The sequence below is a fragment of the Lampris incognitus genome, chromosome 16 (assembly GCF_029633865.1).
Source record: "Lampris incognitus isolate fLamInc1 chromosome 16, fLamInc1.hap2, whole genome shotgun sequence".
Lineage (NCBI taxonomy): Eukaryota > Metazoa > Chordata > Actinopteri > Lampriformes > Lampridae > Lampris > Lampris incognitus.
The window spans coordinates 743,631-768,657 of NC_079226.1; the positions used below are offsets into that span (position 1 = coordinate 743,631).

The 25,027-nt window shown below is 45.6% G+C and overlaps 1 protein-coding gene across 2 annotated transcripts in view; it reads left to right on the plus strand.

Annotated features, from left to right (window-relative positions):
* traf3 (TNF receptor-associated factor 3) overlaps positions 1–25,027 on the plus strand; it is a 184,403-nt gene that overhangs the window by 57,967 nt on the left and 101,409 nt on the right. For both annotated transcript variants that reach the window (XM_056295590.1, XM_056295589.1), the window contains exons 5-8: positions 366–470; positions 18,587–18,751; positions 19,179–19,259; positions 19,587–19,661. In XM_056295590.1, the coding sequence (XP_056151565.1) occupies positions 366–470; positions 18,587–18,751; positions 19,179–19,259; positions 19,587–19,661 (426 nt within the window). The remainder of the gene's footprint in view (positions 1–365; positions 471–18,586; positions 18,752–19,178; positions 19,260–19,586; positions 19,662–25,027) is intronic.

Here is a 25,027-nt window from a genome sequence, read left to right on the forward strand (position 1 = left end):
AGCAGCGCTAACCACTGCTCCACCATGCCGCCCATGATGATGAACAGCAAGATGCAGTTTCTTAGTCAACAAAATTACTGGCTAATTATCTTCATAACTGACCAACCCTAACTCCCAAAAACAACCAGTTAACTATGATAGTTAGTGTAGTGGTTCCTGCATCTTAATTTTTTTTGTCTTTTTTTTTTGTCAAAGTATGAGTTATTGTTTATTAGCTGAGGTTCATCTCCTGTTAGGACTTGATGAGGATTAGTTGAGGTTGAGTTATATCTTGATAAATGAAACTGTAGAATTGAAAGAGGAGGATGTAGTCAATATAGGCTTCTAGTCCTGTCCTGTGTATTAAAAAAAATGTTTTGTTTCAGATCTTCCGTGATGTGTGCTGCCACAGAGAGATCATGGCTCTGAAGGTTTACTGTCGCAGCCAAGCCAATGGTTGTCCTGAGCGGATGAGTCTCCAGCAGGTCATGGTGAGGACCACTCAGCATTACAACAGCAGGAGCTCTCACACAGTTCTCTTGTTAGATTCCAGTCCAACATGATTATGATAATAACAGTAGTAATAACCAGAAAGATCATTAAGGTGGAGTGGGATTAGTCAGCGTCATTGGCTCAAAATAAGTTAAAACCCATCTGCATCCCAAACAAAGATACAATCCTTTTCTCGCAAAAAATGTGTGGGCTAGCTGGAACGAAAGCCACAGTGTCTGAAAAGTTCAACTCGAGCTCCAGTCAGCAAGATTCCCACATGTTCTGGAAAAACTGGGAATTTATAGACTAGTTTTTGGTCATAGAAAACACCTGGAAAATTAAAAAATTGATCAAATGTACATGTGATATTATTGAGGTCGTGGAAACAGTAAATTATAATATTGTATTTATACGTTCAAAGAAGGTTGAATCAGTTCATCAGGATACAACGTTTACTGACAGATACATTTTATCACTCAACTGACATCTGAAACTCACTTAGTTGAATGATGGGAATGAGGGGATGACATGGGGCAAAGGGCCCGGGCCAGATTCGAACCCAGGCCACTGTGTTAAGGACTCAGCCTAATGTGGTACGCGCCCTACAAGGTGAGCCACTAGGGCGCCCCACTGGATCTGCTTCTTTTAAACCCTCCTCTTCCTCTTGAGTTTGATGTACATCATGGAGCGGATGAGGCAATGATCTGTCCAGCAGTTATCTGCATTGATCATGGCCCTTGTGATATTCACGTCATGGCGGTCCCTGGTTCGTACAATGACATAGTCTAGCTTGGTCTAGTCAGAAAGGCACGAACTGAGGAAGCCTCTTGGATGAGAGGCGAAACGTCTTCACGGATATATACCAAGTCCAGTTGCACTTGATTCAACTCCTTTGGATAACCATGACCTGGATGAATGAGAACATTCACAGACACATAGTCCAAGAGATGCCACTGATTGGAGTGGGGGTGTCTCCAAGATGCCTTAAATTTGTTTTTCTGGTGAAACAGAGTGTTAGTGATGGTGAGGTCAGACTAAGCTCATTTGCTAAGAAACAGAATTCCATTGGAGTTAATGTTCCCGATGCCTTCCTTTCCTATAGTACCCTCCCAGAGGTGTTGATCCCGGCTGACCCTGGCATTGAAGTCTTGTAGGAGAATAATCGTATCCTCCCCGGGGATTCTTGACAGTGTCTCATCTAAACAGGCATAGGTCTCTTACTTCCTCTTCAGAGTCTAAAGTAGGGGCATAGGCAGTCACAACTGTTGCCATCTGGTTGTTGGCAAGCACCAGACAGATGGTCATGAGACACTCACTGATCCCCACAGGAAGTTCAGACAGGTGGCTGATGATCTGGTTCCTGATGGCAAATTCAACACCATGGATCCTGGGCTCATCAGCACCTCTTTCTTTTCAGAAGAAAGCGTAGCCACCCTTCTCCTCCTTCAGTTGTCCTTTGTCTGCGTGTCGGGTTTCAGAAAGGGCAGCTATGTCAATCCAGCATCTTTTCAGTTCTCTAATGATGATCACAGTTCTCCTCTCTGGTCTGTCACTGGTTGCCCTATCCATCAGTATGCGCACATTCCAGGCTCCAAAGTTCATGTTTCTGTGTTTCTGACCACATATGGTGTTCCCTCTGGATGCAGTAATCCAGTCAGGAGGTTTGAAGCTATTTTTAGGGCACATTTTCTAGCCCCCTTCCCAGGTGGGGTGAGCAGAGTGGATCCTAAAGAGGGCTGCTCAGTCATGGGTGCAGGTAGAAGCACTCTTTCTACCTCGTTCCAGGAGCCCAACAACTGAATCTAGCACCCACCTCCTGATGTGCCAGCTCATGACTAGGGCCTTCCAGATCTCACAATCCTGCCCCCGTCACCACTTGCCGGTCGCCATAGGACTTAATCTGGGATGTTAGGATGGCTCCCCTTTATGGAGGACGCTTTTGTGTGACTTTGTTTAACGTGGGGAGACTGGTGCACAGACAGCCACCACTTGACAGATCTGGGTCAAGATCCAGTGGCATGGAGTCCAAAATGACTGGGGGCCCATTGCTGCTGCAGCCTTCATTCACCTTCCCAGCCTTTGTGATGCTTCCCTTAAGTCAGCTATCATCCTCCGCCTGTTCCACCATTGAGGTCTTGGTTGAAATGCTCTTTGTCAGGGACCTCCCCCCTGACTTTACAGCCATGGGTGAATAGGAGCATAGCTCCAGATGGCATTGCTATCAGGATCTCAGGACCACGAAAGCTTCTCCACCACAACAAGGTGACAATCCACAGAGAAGTCTCCAGGATTACGGTCGCAGTGGCATGTACAGGCTCACTGGTCTCTGTTATGGTGGCAGTTGAGCTGTTGTGTAAGGATGTGTTCACATCCACAAGCAGGCTTTGGGATGGTACTTTGTCACTGAATCATGGAAGCCGAGCTGAGGGGTTGACTGTCTTTAGTCTCGCCACGATTCTCATTTGAACCTTAGTAGCTTCAGCTGTCACAGCTGGTAGGATTGTTTCAGTGTGTTGCAGTCTGTCCTCATGTATCTCCTGCCTACTGGGTGGCTGTTCAGGGTGCTGAATTGTATAGTCATCCTGTTGGAGTCTCTCCATCTCAAATTGTGGCAGGAGCTTCCTTCTATTGATGTTTGAGCGTTGAGACACTAGCTGCTTCTGATTCAGTGTGGAAGTAGGTCTCCTACTGGTCCACAGTTCCCACATACACTTCATATCGCCCCTCTCCAGGGGTCTGCTTTATAGTAGCATTCCATCAGTTCCAGGTTCTCAGCCCTTGACCATGAATGTCTTGTTCCAGTAGCCCATTTCTTATCAGGTTCCCCAACACCTGATGCAGACCTTGTTAACCCAGGCGAGGTCCAAGCCGCTATGACTCTATTTGTGGTACTCTCAATCATATCTGAGGTAGTTGGCTTGTATTGCATTTGGAGTCTAAGCCACGGACTCTTACCAGAGACTTGGCCCAATCGGGGTTTGAACCCCCGATCTCCGGCCTGAAAGCTGGCATGTTTACCTACTGACCCGTATGTATTCATTCATTCATTCATCATCAGCCACTTCTCCGGGGTTGGGTCACGGTGGCAGCAAGCTAAGTAGGGCACTCCAGAGGTCCCTCTCCCCAGCAACGCCCTCAAGCTCCTCCTGGGGGATCCCAAGGCATTCCTAGGCCAGATTGGACATGTAGTCCCTCCAGCGAGTTCTGGGTCTACCCCGGGGTCTCCTCCCAGTTGGACATGCCCGGAAAACCTCCAAAGGAAGGTGCCCAGGAGGTATCCTAATCAGATGCCCGAACCACCTCAACTGGCTCCTTTTGACACGAAGGAGCAGCGGCTCTACTCCAAGCTCCCCCTGATGTCCGAACTCCTCACCCTATCTCTAAGGCTGAGCCCAGACACCCAACGGAGGAAACTCATTTCAGCCGCTTGTATCCGCGATCTCACCCTTTTGGTCACTACCCAAAGCTCATGACCATAGGTGAGGATTGGAACGAAGATTCCAGATTTTATCCATCCATCCATCCATCCATATCCAAACCGCTTATCCTGCTTTTAGGGTCACGGGGATGCTGGAGCCTATTCCAGCAGTCACTGGGTGGCAAGTGGGGAGACACCCTGGACAGGCCGCCAGTCCATCACAGATATATATGTTTGTTAAAAGGAACACTCAGCAGTAGGGATAGTGCTCAAACAAATAAGGAGCAAAATAATCCAGTTAAGTGAATTTTCTATGAGACAGTACAAGCCTGTTTCATGCTATAAGCAATCATCTTTTTTCCATTTTTTTTATGTGCCAAAAATGTGCAAATATTTCCCGTGCGTTTTTTGCGCATTTTTTGCGCGTAAAAAATGAAAAAAAAGATGATTGCTTATAGCATGAAACAGGCTTATACTGTCTCATAGAAAATTCTCTTGACTAACTGGATTATATATATATATATATATATATATATATATATATATATATGTATAAACTTAGCACAAAAAGTAAGGAAATTTGTGTTTGGTAGATTATTTCTTTGTTATAACAATGCTTCTTGGCAATAAATCTTATATCAGGCACTTGATTGTCAGCACCTGGGTTACCAGAAGCTCAAAACAAGAGTCAATAGCAGCAGCAAAATAAGCTGTTTGGCATTGGCAGAGAAGATTTGGCAAATTTTTCATGGCCACAACCCACATACTCAGCTCTGCTGCTCATCCCACAAATGCATGTTCCTTACAAATGTGGAACCATTTAAAAGGGACATAAAGAGGCTTTCCAACGGTATAAGATTTATTGCCAAGAAGCATTGTTACAACAAAGAAATAATCTACCAAACACAAATCCCCTTTCTTTTTGTGCTAGGTATGTATATCAGTTAGGTAGTCTTAAGCAGGATGCTAGGAATCTTGGGGTAATATTTGATGCTAAGCTCAGTTTTGGTAAACAAATCAAACATGTTGTTCAGTCATGTTTTTTCCAACTCAAGCTAATCTCCAAAATTAGGTCATTTTTATTAATTGCTGATCTGCAAAACGTTTTACATACTTTTATTTATTTTCGGTTTGACTATTGTAATGCACTTTATTCTGGTATCAGCAAGGGCTCCCTCCACCGTCCTCAGTTGGTACAACACGCTGCTGCTCAGCTCATTATCGGGACAAGGAGGCATGACCATATCACTCCTGTGCTTGCCTCCCTACACTGGCTCCCTGTGTTTCGAATTGATTTGAATGTTATCCAAAGGAGTTGAATCAAGTGCAACTGGACTTGGTATATATCAGTTGCACTTGATTCAACTCCTTTGGATAACCATGATCTGGATAAATGAGAACGTTCACAAACGATTTGAACGTTGTATTGCTCACTTTTAAGGCCTTAAACGGTCTGGCTCCTACAGACATTTGTGATTTATTGACTTGGTATGTCCCCCCCTCGACCATTAAGGTCCGCAGATGGAGCCCTGCTGGTTATTCCCAGGTCTCAGTTTGTCACAAAGGGTGATGGGGCTTTTGCTGTTCGAGCCCTCACACTATGGACCTCTCTTCCTGCTGAGCTAAGACAAACTAAGTCTTTAGCTTCTTTTAAATCTTGTCTTAAAACTTTTCTTTTTATGAAAGCTTTTACAAATTTTTGATATTTGTTTTTATTTATACTTTTATTTGATCTTACTCTTATTTTTGCCCTGTCTGGTTGTATCTGGGATTTTTTCGTGAAGCACTTTGTAAGGTGGAAAATCTTTGGAAAATGAATAGCCTCTTGCCCTGAAAGAGTAGGGGGGGGGGTCACGAGTGATGTCGCTGGCTCGACGTAAAATCTAATCTCAGACATGGAAGAAATGGACCCTGATGATAAACGGACGAGGTGTCCCCTCCTTAACCCGCAGGGTGCGATAAGCTCTGTTGAGTAGAGGCTCCTCATCCAGGCTTAACAAGTCTTTCAATAGGCGGCCAATGCATTCCATTGGACGCGATCCCTCCGAACCCTCGGCGATTCCCACCGATCAAAGGTTGTTTCTCCTCGACCTCCCCTCCACATCTTCACATTTATCTGCCAGTGATTTCACTTGTGCCTTGAGCACATTAACCGTGAATTTGAGTGAGGAGAGCTGGTGGTGGCTCGACGCACGCTGAATAGTTTGCCCGTGGTCGTTTATTTTCTGCAGCAATGGTTCGGTAGCATTCTTCAACTCTGTGCGTACCGACTGAACTTCGGCTCTTAAGTTAGTCGCCAAAGAGTCAATTCTACCACATATGTCCTCCTTCAGTGAGTCCAGCATGGACTGGAGGGCCCATAGATCAGACATGTTAGCCATATTAGCAGCTACATCCGGAGGTGACGGTGATTCAGTTGAATGAGCAGTGTTGCTGCAGCCTGTACGCGTGGAATCAACTTTCTGTTTAGCAGATGACATTGCTGATTTAAAATACAAAAAAGTAATCCAAACCAGTTAATGAACAAAAGTCAGTCACCCAGTGTCCAGAAATGTTGTTAAAAAGCTGTTTATTAATTAAATGTGTCACAAGACGACAGAGAGGCAGAAACACACGTCTCACATGCTCGGTGTCCAGCTCTGCCCCCATAAATGTGCTTTTCAAATAAATTTGACTTGACTTGACTTGACTCTCTCTTCTTCCAAAAAAGGAGAATTAGCTCCCCTCAAGAACTGGAGACGGGAGCCCTGTTATGCACAGACTAGAAGTTGCTTTCCAAGGTCCTGGCCAAAAAACGTAGACTACTTAGGGGATTTTAATTAACAAATATCAATCATACTGTGTACCGGACGTTATTGCCCTCCCTTTTGCTCCCCAATCATGTCCGGCCCATTAACCCACTCTTCTAAGCCGTCCGGGTCGCTGCTCCATCCCCTCTGCTGATCCGGGCGGGCTGCAGGCTACCACATGCCTCCTCCGATACATGTGGAGTCACCGGACAGTGAGGAGTTTCACAAGGGGGACGTAGCACGTGGGAGGATCATGCTATTCCCCCAGTTCCCCCTCCCTCCTGAACAGGTGCCCCGACCGACCAGAGGAGGCGCTAGTGCAGCAACCAGGACACACACACCCACATCTGGCTTCCTACCCGCAGACACGGCCAATTGTGTCTGTAGGGACACCTGACCAAGCCGGAGGTAACATGGGGAGTCCAACCGCCGATCCCCGTGTTGGTAGGCAACAGAATAGACCGCTACACTACCCGGATGCCCTGGACGGTTTGTTTTTCATTAGAAATGTATAGCAATTTGCAATGAATGCACACGTGGTGTTGGCGTTTTATTATTGGGCCAAGAAGAGGGTTTTGATCACGTTGACCGTACTTTTTGTTATTTTCCACATTAAGGGCTTTCGGTTTTGGGGAAGACTTTTTTGTCCTGGGCTGGATTATTTTATAATGGTGCTTCATGTATGGTAATGGTGGTGATGGGGGGGGGCTGCCCATTTCCTGTCACAAGAGGAATAGGCAGGGTTGTCCTATATCAGTACAACTCTACTCCTTGGCAATCTAACCTTTTTTAAATAGATTTGGGAATAAGATGGTGGGAGTCAGGTCAACTTTATTTGTATAGCCCAATTTCACAAATTACAAATTTGCATCAAGGGGCTTTACAGCAACACAATATCCTGTCCTTAGATCCTCGCATCTGATAAGGAACAACTCCCTAAAGGAAAAACTTTTAACAGGGGGATAAAACAGGAAGAAAGCACAGGGAGAGCAACAGAGGAGGATCTCTCTCCCAAGAAGCACAACGTGCCATGATGTTGTGTTCACACAATTTACACAATACAACACTGAGAGAAGATAACAGTTATAATGGAAGCATAAAATGTATGATGAATATGATGAGCAGGATGCCAAGCAGTGTCCAGACGCCACAGGAACAGCCCAAGACCCGAGCCACACACACGACCAGCATAACCATGTAAAAAAAAAAAAAGTCATGCATCTTAATGAGAGGATATAACATTGAAACAGGATTAAAAAAAATTGTATGGATCTATAAGATACAAAAAAAGAAAATGTGATGAGGGGGCTCCCAAGCAGCATCCAGGTGGTGACCACCGTCACCATGGAGACCTCGGAGGAGGACTGACTGTATGTGCACACAAGGGAGACACATCACAGCATTCACACACAGAAAAAGAGAAAGGAGAAGACATCATTCAGAGAGAGAGAGAAAAGACATGTGAGAGAAGAGAACAGTTTGCAGTAGTCAATAATCTATACTCTATAATCTATATGCTATAATCTCGTCGGCAGAACAGTGGTTGGTAAATTAATTGAAACAGAAACCAACCCACCATGTAGTACAGGTTGTGAAGCACTCAATTTAAAGGCAACTAATTGTAAGCTAAGGCAAAAAGATGAGTTTTAAGTTTGGATTTAAAGGACTCAACAGACTCTGATTGTCTGATGGCAGCAGGCAGGTTATTCCACAACAATGGAGCCCGATAGGAAAAGGCCCTGCTGCCACCAGCTGACTTCTTTTTAACTTTGGGTACACACAGGAGCCCTGTATTTTGAGAAGGAAGAGCTTGAGATGGCATGTGAGGTTTAAGGAGATCAGACAGGTAGGATGGGGCGAGCCCATTTAGGATTTTATAAGTCAGCAGAAGCACCTTGTATTCTGATCTAACATGGATAGGAAGCCAGTGAAGGGAGGCAAGAATTGGTGTAATATGGTCAAATTTCCTAGTTTTAGTTAGGATTCTAGCAGCAGCCTTCTGAACCATCTGAAGACTTTTAGTACTAGAATGTGGCAGACCTGAGAACACAACATTACAGTAATCAAGTCTGGATCGAACAAATGCATGTATTAGCCATGGAGAGAAAAGACCGAATTTATCTGTTACGTAAGTTAAAAAAAGGTAGTCTTGGTGATTTCTTTAATGTGCTTATCAAAAGAAAGGCTGGGATCAAACCTAACACCAAGATTTTTGGCTGCCACACTTTGTGAAACCACAGAGTTGTCGATTGTTATCGTTACTTGATCAAATTGGTGTCTGTGTCTAGCAGGGCCAATGACCAGCATCTCGGTTTTATCTGAATTTAAAAGCAGAAAGTTACGTGACATCCAGGTTTTCACAGTAGCCAAGCAGGCCTCTAAGTTAGTCATTTGAGTATGATCATCAGCCCTTATAGGCAGATACAGCTGAGTATCATCAGCATAGCAATGGAAATTGATTCCATAACTGTGTATAATTTGGTCAAGAGGTGAAATATAAAGAGAGAAGGGTAGAGGGCCAAGAACGTAGCCTTGAGGCACACCATATTTAAGGTCAGAGAATTTTGATGTAATGTTACTATAGCAGACACAATGTGTTCTTCCAGATAAGTAGGACTGGAGCTAAGCCAGAGACACCAAAATTACAATTCAACCTATCTAATAGTATACGGTGATCAGTGGTGTCAAAGGCTGCACTGAGGTCCAGTAGTAGAAGCACATAAGTGGAATCAGAGTCCATATCTAGTAAAAGATCGTTCACCACTCTGGTCAGAGCAGTTTCAGTGGAGTGACAGGGCCTGAAAGCCGATTGAAAAGGTTCATATAGATGGTTTTCTTCTATATGGGTCGAAAGTTGTTGATACACAACTCTCTCTCGTACTTTAGAAAAGAATGAAAGATTAGCGACTGGTCGATAGTTATTAAGAGACCCTGGATCGAGGTGTGGTTTTTTAAGTAAAGGTTTAACCACAGCTGTCTTAAAACTGCTGGGAACAATGCCAGTAGTAAGTGATAAATTAACAGTGTCTTGCACTGTAAGTCCCAGGAAAAGCCAGAGGTCTTTAAAAAGTTTTACTGGTAAGAAGTCAAGTAGACAATTAGTTGGTTTAGAAGCTGACACGAACTTAGTCAAAGTATCAAGAGAAATAGTTTCCAAAGCTGTAATAACTGGGACTATCAATGACTCATTGAATAGATATGAATTTAGTAAGACAGGAGTTACACTACCCGAATTAACACAGCCCACATTTAGTTGTGTCAATTTATGGTGATGATGTTAAGTTCTGATTCAAGGCCAAAAAGATATAAATGTGTTAACTGGATGGATAAAAATTTATGAAAGGGCCTCCTTAGCAAGAGTTACAGGGAGAAAAGTGAGACCTTTTTGATAGGGCAATGGCAAGAGAGGGCAGGTCCCAGTCTGCCAGGTGGTCTCAGGTGGAGGAGGAAAGGGGTGAAAATCCTTAAATGTGTTTTTAGGAAGTGATGCATTAAAAAAAAAAAGAATTGGGAGGGTGCAGCGGAGAAGGTTTGTGCCTGATTGTCTAAATGGAAATAGTTGCTACCCCATTTATATAGGAAGAGAGTCCTGGTCACCAATAACTTGGTTGCCTCAACTTTGTGGCACAAACTGATAGTCCTACCTCCACCTAGGGGCCTAATTGCGGACATGCAGAGGACAATTGTTGACTTTTTCTGGTCTGGGAAACACTGGATCAGAGCATCCATCAGCTTTATGCTTGCCAGTGCAAGAAGGAGGACAAGGCATCATGGTTATTTCATCCAGGGTGTTGGCTTTCAGGCTGCAGGCACCCAAAAGGCTGCTTTACAGCTTGGGACTAAGATGGCAGGATACTGCTTGTCTATTGCTCAGGAAAGTGGGACATCTTGGGCTTGACAAAAATTTGTTCCTGCTGCAGCCTGTAGAGGTGGACCTTACAGGTTTAACACCATTCTATCAATCTGTCCTAAATTTGTGGCAGGTCTTCAGGATACAACAGAAGCCTGTTACAACACCGGGAAAGTGGCTGTTCGAAGAACCGTAGTTCTTCAATGCCTTCATCAACTCTTAGACTTTGTCTTCTGCCAGCCTGAAGTCAAGCCTGTGCCAGGCTGGTTGTATCAAGTTGGGGCACTTATTGAAAACATCAGTGGAACAGCTTTCAAGAACAACTGGGATCAGGTCCTCAAGACTGTTGGAGAGAGCTGTGGAGGAAGTCTGTGCGAGTACATGAATGTGAGTACATATTCCCTTCTCTGATTGTCTCTCCTGCTGCTGGGGATTGGCAGGAGGAGGTGAGGATTTTCAGTTCCCTCACCACTCCAAGCGCTTGGGGAGTTGGAGTCAGTAGGAAAGAAAGATGCATATTACACCTGCATTAAAGTTTTGCACACACGCTCTCTGGCAGAGATGAGGGCGTCAAGGTGGATTGAGTTTTTTGGCCCAGAGTCTTCACCAAAAGGCTGTTGGCAGTCCCTGTACAAGCCAACCATCGATAGACAGATGGGTGACCTTCATTGAAGGATTGTACATGGGGCAATAGCTACAAACAGACATGTGGCACAGCTGGATCCAAGCACAGGCGAGGGATGTCCATTCTGCTCAATTAGGGAAATGATCCAGTATCTTTTTATGCAGTGTACTAGGTTTCGGTGGTTGTTCAGGCAGTTGGAAGTATGGATTCAGCAGCTAGGGGAGGGTTTTTATTTTGAAGTTTTTATTTAAGATCCCAAATTCTCTTTGCCAAAGAAACATGTACAATGCTGACTAATAATCTATCGGGAATAGAAAAATAGTCCATCTGGAAAACCAGGAAAAATGTATCAAGGATCAGTGGTCAGTGAATTCCACCTTGATGATGTCAGGACTGCTGGCAGCCCATCACTGGGTGGAGTTTGAATATTTCAAACTGACGGACGACATGAACGACTTCTTGAGAATCTGGGAAATTGGGGGGGGGGGGGTTGTGTTCTGTACAGGAAGTATTGCTGGTGCTTCGCTTTTGAAGTAGCTTTGTGCTGGTTGTTATTATTATTGTCATTATTATTATTCTTTTGGCTTGTTCCCTGTTTATTATTACTATTATCATTATTATTTTTCAGAAATGTCTTCACAAATGACTGTGAGATGGTAAATGATAGAGACATGAGATTTTGCCCATTGATTGGAAGTTGTGTACAAGTGCTACCCGAGAAATATGACCCCAATCAGCCTGATGGGGGCGATATAATTAAAGGTAAAAGTTTTGAACTTTGAAAAGTCATAATTCCCATGCCGTAAGTCCGAGTTATATGAAACTTGGTACAGACATCACTCTACAAATTTGCATCAAGAACCACAAATGTCCGCCTGACTAGATTTTCCACCCATTTGAAAAAACACATTTTTGACATCTCCTGAAATGTAGGTCCGATTGCTACTAAATTTTCTCTGGGTCATTATTGGAGCAAGATTATCAAAATTTGTGCAAATCTTGTTGATATCTTATTTATTTAGTTTTCAAGACAAATGAACTTCAAAGGGTGTGGCTCAGCACATAAATAGACCAAAGTCGGGCATCCGGGTAGCGTAGTGGTCTATTCCGTTGCCTACCAACATGGGGATTGGCAGTTCGAATCCCCGTGTTACCTCTGGCTTGGTTGGGCATCCCTACAGACACAATTGGCCGTGTTTGTGAGTGAGATGCCGGATGTGATTGATTGATTGATTGATGTGGGTATGTGTCCTGGTCGCTGCACTAACGCCTGCTCTGGTCGGTCGGGGCGCCTGTTTGGGAGGGAGTGGGAACTGGGAGGAATAGCGTGATCCTCCCACATGCTACGTCCCCCTGGTGAAGCTCCTCACTGTCAGGTGAAAAGAAGCAGCTGGTGACTCCATATGTATCAGAAGAGGCATGTGGTAGTCTGCAGCCCTCCCCGGATCAGCAGAGGGGGTGGAGCAGAGACCGGAACGGCTCTGAAGAGTGGGGTAATTGGACAGGTACAAATGGGGAGAAAAGGCGGGGGGAATTAAAAAGAAAAAAATACACCTAAGTCGTCAACTCTTTGGCCAATCACCACAAAACTTGCAGGACATGTCCACATAAATACCTGAAACATACCCTGACAGTTTCATTCAAATTGACCACTAGGGGACCCTACAAATGTAAAACATGGGCATGGCATAACACAAGTCAGACTATAAATCGGAAATTGTTTGTCAAATCATTACAAGACTCAAAGGATATGTTTCATAACAATGTTGAACTACATGCCTAAAGCTATTTTGAAATCGCTCAGTAGGGGGCACCAAGGTTCCAAACACATGCATTGGCCTGGTGCAAATTTGGCCATAAATCAATGACAGTTTTTCCAAACATGACCAAACTTGGTGGATATTTTAATTAAACTGTTGAACCTTTCACTTCTAACAGTCTTTGTTGGTTTGTACCCGGAATCGCCACTTGCGGCTATATATATATATATATATATATATATTTTTTTTTTTTTTGGTGGCGGACACCAGGGGCTATGCCTCTCACCCAGCAGGGCTGTGAGCTGGGGGCGTGGTTTGCATTCCCGGGCTTGCTGGTGCAGGGTTGTTCCTGCTGTAGTTTGGTTTTGGAGCTGAGGAATAAACAGCAAACTCGCCTTGGTCTCCTGTGTTTTTCCTCATCCTGCCACACTGGTGACCCCGAATTGAACATGTTTGGAGCAGAAGAAGAGTGTGAATCCACTTCGGCCACACCGCCCCAACTCTCACAGCCGGCTGTTTTCGCCGCGGCTGTGAAGCTCCCAGAGTTCTGGCAGAGCGACCCGGCCTCGTGGTTCCAGCATATCGAGGCGCTGTTCCACCTGCGTGGAATCTCCGCGGACGACTCCAGATACTATTTGGTCGTCGCTGCGCTGGACCAGCAGTCCACACGCCGGGCCATGCAGCTGTTGCGCGCCCCCCCGCAACACGATAAATACATCGCCCTCAAACATCTACTGCTGTGGAGGTACAGCCTATCTGCCACAGAGAGGGCAGATAGGATCCTTTCCCTATCCGGTTTGGGCGACGGGACGGCTGTGGATCTCATGGACAATATGCTGTCGCTGCTAGGCTCAGACGAAGGCGGATTCCTTTTCCCGCACGTTTTCCTGCGCCAGCTCCCGTCTCCTGTGCGCGCGGCTTTGGCTAACTCCCCGTGTCTGGCCGCTGGTGACTGCCGAGGTTTGGCTGAGGAGGCCGATCGGGTCCTGCTGGCTACCAGACGGTTCTCTGTGAAGAGTGTGGCATCGGAGCCTCTGCAGCCGGCGTCGGAGGACGCGGACCCAGCAGTGGTGGCTGGAGTGACTGCCCGGAGACGGCGCGGGAGAGGCCTCTGTTTCTTCCACCAGCGGTTCGGCGGCAAGGCGAGGCGCTGCGTCCCTCCGTGCACGTTGGAGGCGGCGGGAAACTCCAGGGCAGCGCTCATTAGCAGCTGTGGGCGCTGGCGGACTTAGTGAGCTGCACTTCATTAAGGACACGATGTCAGGAAGACGGTTTCTGGTGGACTCAGGCTCACAAAAGAGCCTACTCCCTCCTGCTAAGACAGACAGGTCGGCCGAAGGCAGCGGCCCACAGTTAAGTGCAGCTAACGGTTCGTCCATTGCGGCGTTTGGCACAAGGTTGGTGACTGTTTGTTTCCACGGGCGCCATTTTGAGTGGGACTTTGTAGTCGCCGCCATTACTGTTCCTATTATCGGCGCGGATGTTCTGTGTGCTAATGGTCTGCTGGTTATGTTGCAAACCGCCGTTTAATTGATGCTGTGTCTTTCGACACTGTTCCATGCGAGACAGGGGGAGCCGGGCCGTTAACACACGCTAACTTTTTAGCATTAGGGGATGTTTTTCAGCGTTTGCTGGCGGATTCTCCATCGATGACTCCACCTGCCTTTTCCACCGCGGTTACTAAACACGGGGTACAACATTTCATTCCCACTCTGGGACCGCCAGTTTTGGCGCACGTGCGGCGCCTCGACGCGGTAAAATGGGCTCCAGCTAAGGAGGAGTTCGCCATCATGGAGCGTCTGGGTATAGTGAGGCGTTCCAACAGCCCATGGGCCTCGCCGCTTCACATGGTGCCCAAGGCGGATGGGTCGTGGCGGCCTTGCGGCGACTTTCGCCGCCTGAACAACGTCACCGCCAGTGACCGCTATCCCATCCCACACATACAGGACTTTTCCATACGCCTGGCAGGTACCACTATCTTCTCTAAGGTGGACCTGGTGCGCGGCTATCATCAGGTTCCCGTGCGCGCAGAGGACGTGGCCAAGACCGCAGTGATCACCCCGTTTGGGCTTTTTGAGTTCGTGCGCATGCCTTTTGGCTTGAAGGGGGCAGCGCAAACCTTTCAGAGACTGATGGACTCGGTGTTGCGTGACCTTGCTTTCGTGTTCGTTTATCTCGACGACATATTAGTGGCCAGTCCGTCAGCTGAAGAGCACCTGGCGCACCTGAAACAGGTTTTCCGTCGTCTGGACGAACACGGCCTGATAGTCAACCCGGCCAAGTGTCAGTTTGGACTGCCGGTGATTGACTTCTTGGGTCACCGCATTTCGCCGCTAGGCGCGGTCCCGTTGCCTTCTAATACCCCTTTCAGACCAAGCTTCGACCCGGGTCGGACCAGGTTTGATTTTGTGTATGAAAGGGATAACCCGGGTTGTCCTACCCCGCTTGGCGACCCAGGTCGAGAGGTGGGTTGGACCAGGGTCGGACACAGGTTGACTTCGGTGTGAATTTGCAGCACCCGGGTTGCTAACAACCGGGGCGGGACAAATGAATCTATTGGTTACGAATGGGGACGCACAGCAGTGATGCAATTATAGGTTGCCGTTGTCCATAAACAAACGGTGCGACACGGGCGGGATTGTTTTTTCAAATACATTGTTGGTGAACGTGGATTAAAGCAACATGGAGAAATGGCAAGATTTCGAAGTGCGGGACCGGGACGGTGAGGGACAACGTTGTGTACGCGAACCTAACAAGGCTGCTGCACCAGAGAGGCATCCGGCGATCCCAAAAACAGATCACAAACAAACTGAAGGCAGTTGAAACACCAACTCCAAACAAACAGGTGATGCTGCGGTACTCCCCGGGTGTTGCATAGACCAAGCTAGTCAGAAAGGCACGAACTGAGGAAGCCTCTTGGATGAGAGGCGAAACGTCCTCACGGATATATACTAAGTTCAGTTGCACTTGATTCAACTCCTTTGGATGACCTCACAGATGTTTGGAGGATATTTAATCCAGCAGTTAGGCAGTACACATGGGTAAAAGCTGCCGAGGGTAGTGTGAGGGCAGCCAGGTTGGATAGGATTTACCTCAATCAAACATACAGCAGCAGGTTGACTAAGTCCACGATATCACCTGAGGGATTTTCAGATCACCATTTAGTAGAGTCAGATTTTTTCTTACGAGTTCAATTTCGGCACTGTTCCTACTGGCACTTCAATGTGCGTCTAACACATGACAAAGCCTTTTGTCAGTTCTTCTCTGACTTTCTGAGTCATTGGAAGTTGAGGAAGAAAATTTTTGAGAGCTTAGCTTGATGGTGGGCAGTAGGAAAAACACAAATTAGGATTTTATGTCAGCAATACAAAGGACACACTGTCGATATAGAGAAAATCTATTTTGAAGAATTAGAGAGAGAAATAAAGATATTACAAGACCAAGTGATTATTGGAAAGGATGGCAACAGCAGGGCCTGGGAGAGTAGGTGGAAGGCTTTAGGTAGGTTCCTACATGAGAGGGCAAAGGGTGCTTTAATCAGAACCCGAATCTCCACCATTAAAGATATAGATGCTCCAACTTCTTTTTTTCTTTAAGCTCGAAACAAAAATTAGAAAAAAATGATGTGATGATGCATCTTAAACTTCCCAATGGGGCAATAACAACTGATCCATCAGAGATGAGGAAGTAGGTCATAGACTTCTTCGGCCTGTTCAGTGCAGAGAACTTTGACTGACTGTGTGGAGGAGATACTGGAGGGACCGCCTCAGCTGGGTGAAACATGGATAGCCTCGCTGGCATCCCCCATCTCCTTTGACAAAATGTCTGCGACGGTTCAGTAGCTCAGCTGTGGCAAAGCCTCCGGAGTTGATGGACTTCCTTCAGAGTTTTACAAGACGTTCTGGACTCTTAATTGGACAGGGCTTACATGATGTATTTAAAGACTGTTTGGATGCTGGAGCTCTACCTATGAGTTGTAGAAGGGCTGTCCTCACACTGTTACCTAAAAAGGGAGATATTGGCCTACTGAAAAACTGGAGACCGGTGTCATTATTATGTACAGACTATAAGATAATTGCAAAATGTCTTTCAAATAGACTCTAACAGTGTATGGATACAGTTGTACATTATAGCCAGATGTACTGTGTTCCTGACCATACAATTAAAGATGATCTTTTTTGATACGGGACGTCATTGACATATCTAAGCTCCAGGAGCTGGACATTGGCCTGCTTTCTTTAGATCAAACACTTGTTCCTTCTGGACCTAGCTAGCATGGAGCTCACTACGACACCCTTCTATCAGTCTGTCCTCCGAGCTTGGGGACGTCTTAAGCACCAAAAGAGACTACTCCCAGATCTATGGCAGTGTAAGGGAGGAACCACTGTTCTATAACTCGCTGATACACTGCAGGATGCTCAGCTCCGTAAGTGTATGGAGATCCCTTTCAAGAGCTGGACTTACTACGTTAGCGTGTCTCAGATCAGGAGGACAGTGGAAGACAGCTGACATTTTGAGCCAAGAGGCTGGCTTTAAATCTCTTAATTTAATGGAGAGGTTGTTGGAGGAAGTGATCAGTGCACTTCCTGGTTTCTTCAGAGAGGCACTAGGAGGGGAGTGTGGAGCGGATCAGCCAGCTATGCAGCCTGTTTTTCCATTTTTGTCCATCCGTGCAGCAGTGGAAGAGCAGGAGGAAGTGAAGGGGGCCATTCTGTCTTTCAAAACACCAGAACTACATGATTTCTCAAGTACATCACAGAAGGCCTTGTACGCAGTCACTGTAAAGGTTCTCAACAGAACATCACTAGCCGGCGTGCAGGAGTCGAGGTGGTTGAGTGTGTTGGCACCAGGCTCATCCCCCAGAGGCAGCTGGAGGTCCCTGTACAAACCCCCCATAGAGAAACGTACTGCGGATCTACAGTGGAGGGTGGTACGTGGGGCTGTGGCTACGAACAGACATGTGGCACACTTTGATCCCAGGGCAGGGAGTCACTGCTCTACCTGTATTGATGAAGAAACTCTACAGCACTTATGGCTCAGATGTCCCAGGTTGAGCCCTCTTTTCTCTGTAGTGCAGCAGTGGTTCAGAGGTTTAGGAGAGGGTCTTGCAGACAGCCTGTTTGTCTTTGGTCCAAGGTACACGGCAGCACAGTGCAGACGTGTCACCTTGGTTAATTTTCTGATAGGTCAGGCAAAAATGAGTGTTTGGCTTAGCAGAAGAAACAAAATGAAAGGCACAGGGTCCACAGATGCTACTCTCATGTTCAGGGGTCTAGTGGCTGCTCGGCTGAAAATTGAGTTCACGTTTTTCAAAATAATTTCAAACTTGGAAGAATTTGTTTCTGTTTGGGGGCATGGAGATGTTCTGTGCACTGTAGAAAACCAGCTGCTTCTTCTTAATTTCTGGAAAAAAAGGGAAGGTCTGTATCTTTTTTCTTTTTTTTCTTTTTTTTTACTGTGTATGGGGATTGTTGTGTTTTCATTATGTATATGAGTATCTGTGTTAATATTGTTATCTTACTGTGAATGAAAAATTGGACCATTAAAGACTTGGTTAAAGGCCAAAGGTCTCTCTGTCTCCCTTTCTCTCTGTCTCTTTGTCTGTCTGTCTGTCTGTCTGTCTGTCTGTCTGTGTGTCTCTCTCTCTCTCTCTCTCTGCCACTGTGTCTCCAGGACCATCTTAATGTGTGTCCGTACTTTGAGGTTCCCTGTCCGTTTGGAAAGTGTAAGGAGAAGGTGATGAGGAAAGATATTCCTGACCACCTCAGCTGGAAGTGTAAACACAGAGAGTCCAGCTGTGAATACTGCAAACAGAAGATGCCACTTAGTGAGCTGCAGGTAAGCTGGATGACCAGGGGCCTCATGTATCAGTTGTTGCTATGGGCAAATGTGTGTGTACACACCCATGGAATTTTTTTTGCTCTCAAGATTGTCTGACAGCAGAAGCAAAGCATGATGGTTATTTGTAATTCCTTCCTCCTAACATCTATTGTGTACCTCGTGCAATGAGCAATCACCCAGGCCTGCAAAGACATCAGTATTAGCCAATCAGTGTCTAAATTCAGGGGTTACCCAGGTTCTACACTGGTCTCTGAGACAAACTTCAGGGCTAAAAAATCCCATGGGTGTTTACGCACAAATTTGCCCATAGTAACGGTTGATATATGAGGCCCCAGGAGAGGTTTATGTTCAGAGAAGGTGGAGGGTGAGACAGACTCAGGGCAACAGACAGCTTCCATACGAGCTTTGTGTTTGAATGTTTCAGAATCACAAAGACACCGTGTGTCCTGCGTTCCCTATGGCCTGTCCCAACCACTGCTCGCTCTCCTCACTGCTCAGGAGCGAGGTAGGGACTCACTGTCAGTACGCCGTCTGTTCCAGTCTGTGCAGTTCAGCTTCACAGCTGAGTAGTGATGTTGTAGTGTAACCTGGTTCTGGCAGAAAGAGGAGACACGACATAACTGCCTAGACTGAGGAAAACCTAGCACCTTGGTCCACTATTTATAAAACTGCAATATAATTCACATATTTCCAAATATACACATTAAGTACTACTGCAATCAGGTTAGTCTGAGTATAGTTTAGATGTATTATATCAAGTACTGCATAAAAATACTGATCCTGGGTATAGCTTAATAGTACTAATATAGGGTGTGCTGTTTATATCTCCCAGCTGTGCAGTCACCAACATGAGTGTCCCAAAGCCCAGGTGTCCTGTCCTTTCCTTCGGTATGGCTGTCCTTACAAGGTGAGACAGACACATAAATCCAGCCGCACTTGTGTTTGTGTCAGTCCTACTGTGTCACTGTCAGTCCTACTGTATCACTGTCAGCCCTGTATTAGTCAGTCCTACTGTATCACTGTCAGTCCTACTGTGTTACTGTCAGTCCTCTGTATTACTGCCAGTCCTGTATTACTGTCAGTCCTATGTTAATGTTACTGTATCACTGTCAGTCCTGTATTGGTCAGTCCTACTGCATCACTGTTAGTCCAACTGTATCACTGTCAGCCCTGTATTAGTCAGTCCTTCTGTATCACTGTAAATCCTACTGGATCCCTGTCAGTCTTACTGTATCACTGTCAGTCCTGTATTACTGTCAGTCCTACTGTATCACTGTTAGTCCTACTGGATCACTGTCAGTCCTGTATTAGTCAGTCCTACTGGATCACTATCAGTCCTACTGTATCACTGTTAGTCCTGTATTAGTCAGTCCTACTGTATCACTGTCAGTCCTACTGTACCGCTGTTAGTCCTACTGTGTTACTGTCAGTTCTCTGTATCACTGTCAGTCCTGTATTACTGTCAGTCCTATGTTAGTGTTACTGTATCACTGTCAGTCCTGTATTGGTCAGTCCTACTGCATCACTGTTAGTCCAACTGTATCACTGTCAGCCCTGTATTAGTCAGTCCTTCTGTATCCCTGTAAATCCTACTGGATCACTGTCAGCCTTACTGTATCACTGTCAGTCCTGTATTACTGTCAGTCCTACTGTATCACTGTTAGTCCTACTGGATCACTGTCAGTCCTGTATTAGTCAGTCCTGCTGGATCACTATCAGTCCTACTGTATCACTGTTAGTCCTGTATTAGTCAGTCCTACTGTATCACTGTCAGTCCTACTGTACCGCTGTTAGTCCTACTGTGTTACTGTCAGTTCTCTGTATCACTGTCAGTCCTGTATTACTGTCAGTCCTATGTTAGTGTTACTGTATCACTGTCAGTCCTGTATTGGTCAGTCCTACTGCATCACTGTTAGTCCAACTGTATCACTGTCAGCCCTGTATTAGTCAGTCCTTCTGTATCACTGTAAATCCTACTGGATCACTGTCAGCCTTACTGTATCACTGTCAGTCCTGTATTACTGTCAGTCCTACTGTATCACTGTTAGTCCTACTGGATCACTGTCAGTCCTGTATTAGTCAGTCCTACTGGATCACTATCAGTCCTACTGTATCACTGTTAGTCCTGTATTAGTCAGTCCTACTGTATCACTGTCAGTCCTACTGCACCGCTGTTAGTCCTACTGTGTTACTGTCAGTCCTCTGTATCACTGTCAGTCCTGTATTACTGTCAGTCCTATGTTAGTGTTACTGTATCACTGTCAGTCCTGTATTGGTCAGTCCTACTGCATCACTATTAGTCCAACTGTATCACTGTCAGCCCTGTATTAGTCAGTCCTTCTGTATCACTGTCAGTCCTACTGTATCACTGTCAGTCCTACTGTGTTACTGTCAGTCCTCTGTATCACTGTCAGTCCTGTATTACTGTCAGTCCTATGTTAGTGTTACTGTATCACTGTCAGTCCTGTATTGGTCAGTCCTACTGCATCACTATTAGTCCAACTGTATAACTGTTAGTCCTGTATTAGTCAGTCCTTCTGTATCACTGTAAATTCTACTGGATCACTGTCAGTCTTACTGTATCACTGTCAGCCCTGTATTAGTCAGTCCTACTGTATCACTGTCAGTCCTACTGTACCGCTGTTAGTGCTACTGTCTTACTGTCAGTCCTACTGTACCATTTTTAGTGCTACTGTGCCACTGTTTGTCCTACTGGATCACTGTCAGTCTTACTGTATCACTGTCAGTCCTGTATTACTGTCAGTCCTACTGTATCACTGTTAGTCCTACTGTATCACTGTCAGTCCTGTATTAGTCAGTCCTACTGTATCACTATCAGTCCTACTGCATCACTGTTAGTCCTGTATTAGTCAGTCCTACTGTATCACTGTCAGTCCTACTGTACCACTGTTAGTCCTACTGTACCACGGTTAGTCCTACTGTATCACTGTCAGTCCTACTGTATCACTGTCAGTCCTACTCTATCATTGTCAGTCCTACTGTATGACTGTTTTAGTGTATGACTGTCAGTCCTGTATTACTGTCAGTCCTGCTGCATTACTGTCAGTCCTACTGTACCACTGTCAGTCCTATATTAGTCTTACTATTGCATCACTGTCAGTCCTACTGTATCACTGTCATCCTACTGTATGACTGTCAGTCCTACTGTACCACTGTCAGTCCTGTATTATTCTTCCTACTGTACCACTGCCAGTCCTGCTGTATTACTGTCAGTTCTACTGTATCACTGTCATCCTACTGTATCACTGTCAGTCTTACTGTGTCACTGTCAGTCCTGTATTTGTCAGTCCTACTGTGTCACTGTCAGTCCTGCTATCCCCCGGTCAGTTCTGCTGTATCACCGACAGTCCTACTGTAAGACTCAGTCTTACTGTATGACTGTCAGTCATGTATTACTGTTAGTCCTACTGGATCACTGTTGATCCTGTATTAGTCAGTCCTACTGCATCACTGTCAGTCCTACTATATCACTGTTAGTCCTACTGTATCACTGTCAGTCTTACTGTGTCACTGTCAGTCCTGTATTAGTCAGTCCTACGGTATGACTGTCCTGCTGTATTATTGTCAGTGCTACTGTATCACTTTCAGTCCTCCCGTATCACTGTCAGTCCTACTGTATGACTGTCAGTCCTACTGTACCACTATCAGTCTTGCATCACTGTCAGTCCTACTGTATCACTGTCAGTCGTACTGTATCACTGTGTTGGCTGTCAGTCATACTCCCATAGTTTATCAGTACTCCTAAATGAAGAAATGTTTTGTATTCATGTTGGTATGATAGTGACATTTCTGTCGTTTATGAGTGTGATTAAGGGCTTGATGTTAAGTGGGAGGAATATTAGCATGGTAGCTATGTTAGCATGGTAGCTGTATTTGCATGGTAGCTATTGTTTTGATGACGGTAGTGCAGGGACTGCTTAGTTCAACACAAAGATGAAGGTGATTGAGATACCCAAGAGAAAAAAATGATGAGAGGGCCAAGTACGTTAGATTTGGCACGTGCATTAAAAAGAGAAAAGGTTACTGTGTACCTTCAGGCTTTTTACCCCTACACAGAAATGGGGCAATTCTGTGCTATAGCGGAAAGGAACTGTCTTTGTAAATTTTGAATTTATGAAATTGAAAATGAATTTTGTGGTGTGTTGTCCATTTTATCAGTATCTATATAGGGAACAATTTCAGAATGCGGATGCAGTTCTGCCACATTGATCTGGTCAGATTCTGGCTATAGTGTGTGTATATATGGTGATGTGAAACCAAATGTGTTGTGGGACTGTAGTTCTGGTAATCTGGCGATAAAACTTAAACGTTGTCATTCCCTGGTCTGAAAGGCTGCACTACAGTAAAGTGAGACCATTTCCTGAACTTATTCCACTGTTTTAGTGAAATGAACAATGAACGTCTCTACCTGCTTGTCATCAATCAGTCAATCAAGCTGCATTTTATAAGAGTGGGGTCATCATATCCTAAGGTTGGGGTCATCATGACCCCACTCATAGCTAAGAGTGGGGTCATCATATCCACATTACTATTAACCAAAGAATCACACATACGGAATCACCACTGGTTTATACTTAGACAGCTGTGGTCCTTCTCCTTTCTTTGATCGGCTGGTGCACTGTTGGGCATCTTCCTGGTTTGACAAACACCCAGTTAGGATAGCCACACTTAACCAGGGTCTGTTTAATGTGGGACTTCTCCTCTTCCCCGGTCGCTGTGTCGGTGGGGACGCTGTCAGCTCGGTGGTCCAGCGTCCTGATGACTCCTAGTTTGTGCTCCAGTGGATGATGAGAGTCAAACCTTAAGTACTGATCAGTATGTGTTGGTTTATGGTAATCAACAATCACACGTCCCCCATCACCAACTGCAGTTTCACAGTGTAAGAAGACTACCCTGTCATGTTCCACATCCTCCCTGGTGAACTTGATGTGGTGTCCACAGAGTTCATGTGGTCGGTGAAATGTGCTACATCCTGAGATTTAATTTTAACCCTGGTGTCGTCCACAAATCTGAACCAGTGGCTAGGTGGTGTCCCTGGATAGGACATCAGAGCCTCTTTTCCACTTCCTCCATGTACAAGCTGGCCACTACAGGTGAGACTGGGGAACCCATAGCGCCCCCATGCCTCTGCCTATAGTACTGCCCCCTGTATGTGAAGTATGTGGACTGAAGACACAGCTTTAGGAGCAGACAAACTTGGTCAGTGTTAAGAGTGGTCCTGTCGCTAAGAGTGGGGTCATTTTGTAATTTCATATGGTCTACCTCCACTGCTACATCAACAGGGATGCACGTGAAGAGACGTAACGTCATAAGAGACCATTGTTTCATCCTCTCCATGATGACGTCCCTCACCTTATCAACAACATCCAGTGTTCTGAATGTGGTGTTCATTACTGCCTACCAACGGGTTAAGAACAAATGTCAGAACGTTAGAGAGGTTATAGGTTACTAAGTTAATCATACTAACAACAGGCTGTCCTCACGTGAGTGATGAAACATTTCTGTCAATAAACATGTCCAGATAAGCTGATTCAACGTTCTTTGATTTTCATACCTGAATTATTGAGCATCAAGACAATGACCATGTGTTTTGCCATTTTGTCACCATATACACTGCCAATGTGTAAGGCAATTTTCCAAACACTGCATCTCAGTTGCTTTCAAACCTCAAAACACACTGCTCCAGAAGTCGGTCCACCCCAAGCATCGGGTCCCCCGGCACAAACAGAGCAATATAGTGTAGTTAAGTGCCAGGAGGATTGCCGTGACTTGTACATTGGGGAAACTAAACAGACGCTGGCACAACACAGGAGAGCTAACATGTCAGACCAGGGCTCCACCATCTACATGTCTACACCATCTACAGGCCAGGACTCCACAGTCTACAACATCTACAGGCCAGTGGCCGCTCTTTCAAGGATGAGGATGTGCACATCCTTGAAAGGGAGGAACGCTGGTTTGAACGGGGAGTCAAAGAAGCCATCTATGTGAAGAGGGAACAACCATCCCTGTAATAGAAATCTTAAAATGCTGTGATTGCAACTATTCCCCAACCCTCTGTGAATAGTACTCATGGCCACTGAAACTCCAGTTAATGGGCACACCCGTATCTGATCATGAAACTGGTCGCCGGTTTCAGTTGTTACACATCTGTCACCATCTTACAATGCTGTGATTGCAAACATTCCTCACTCCTCTGTGAATAGTACACATGACCATTGTAAGTCTAGTTAATGGGCACACACAAACTGG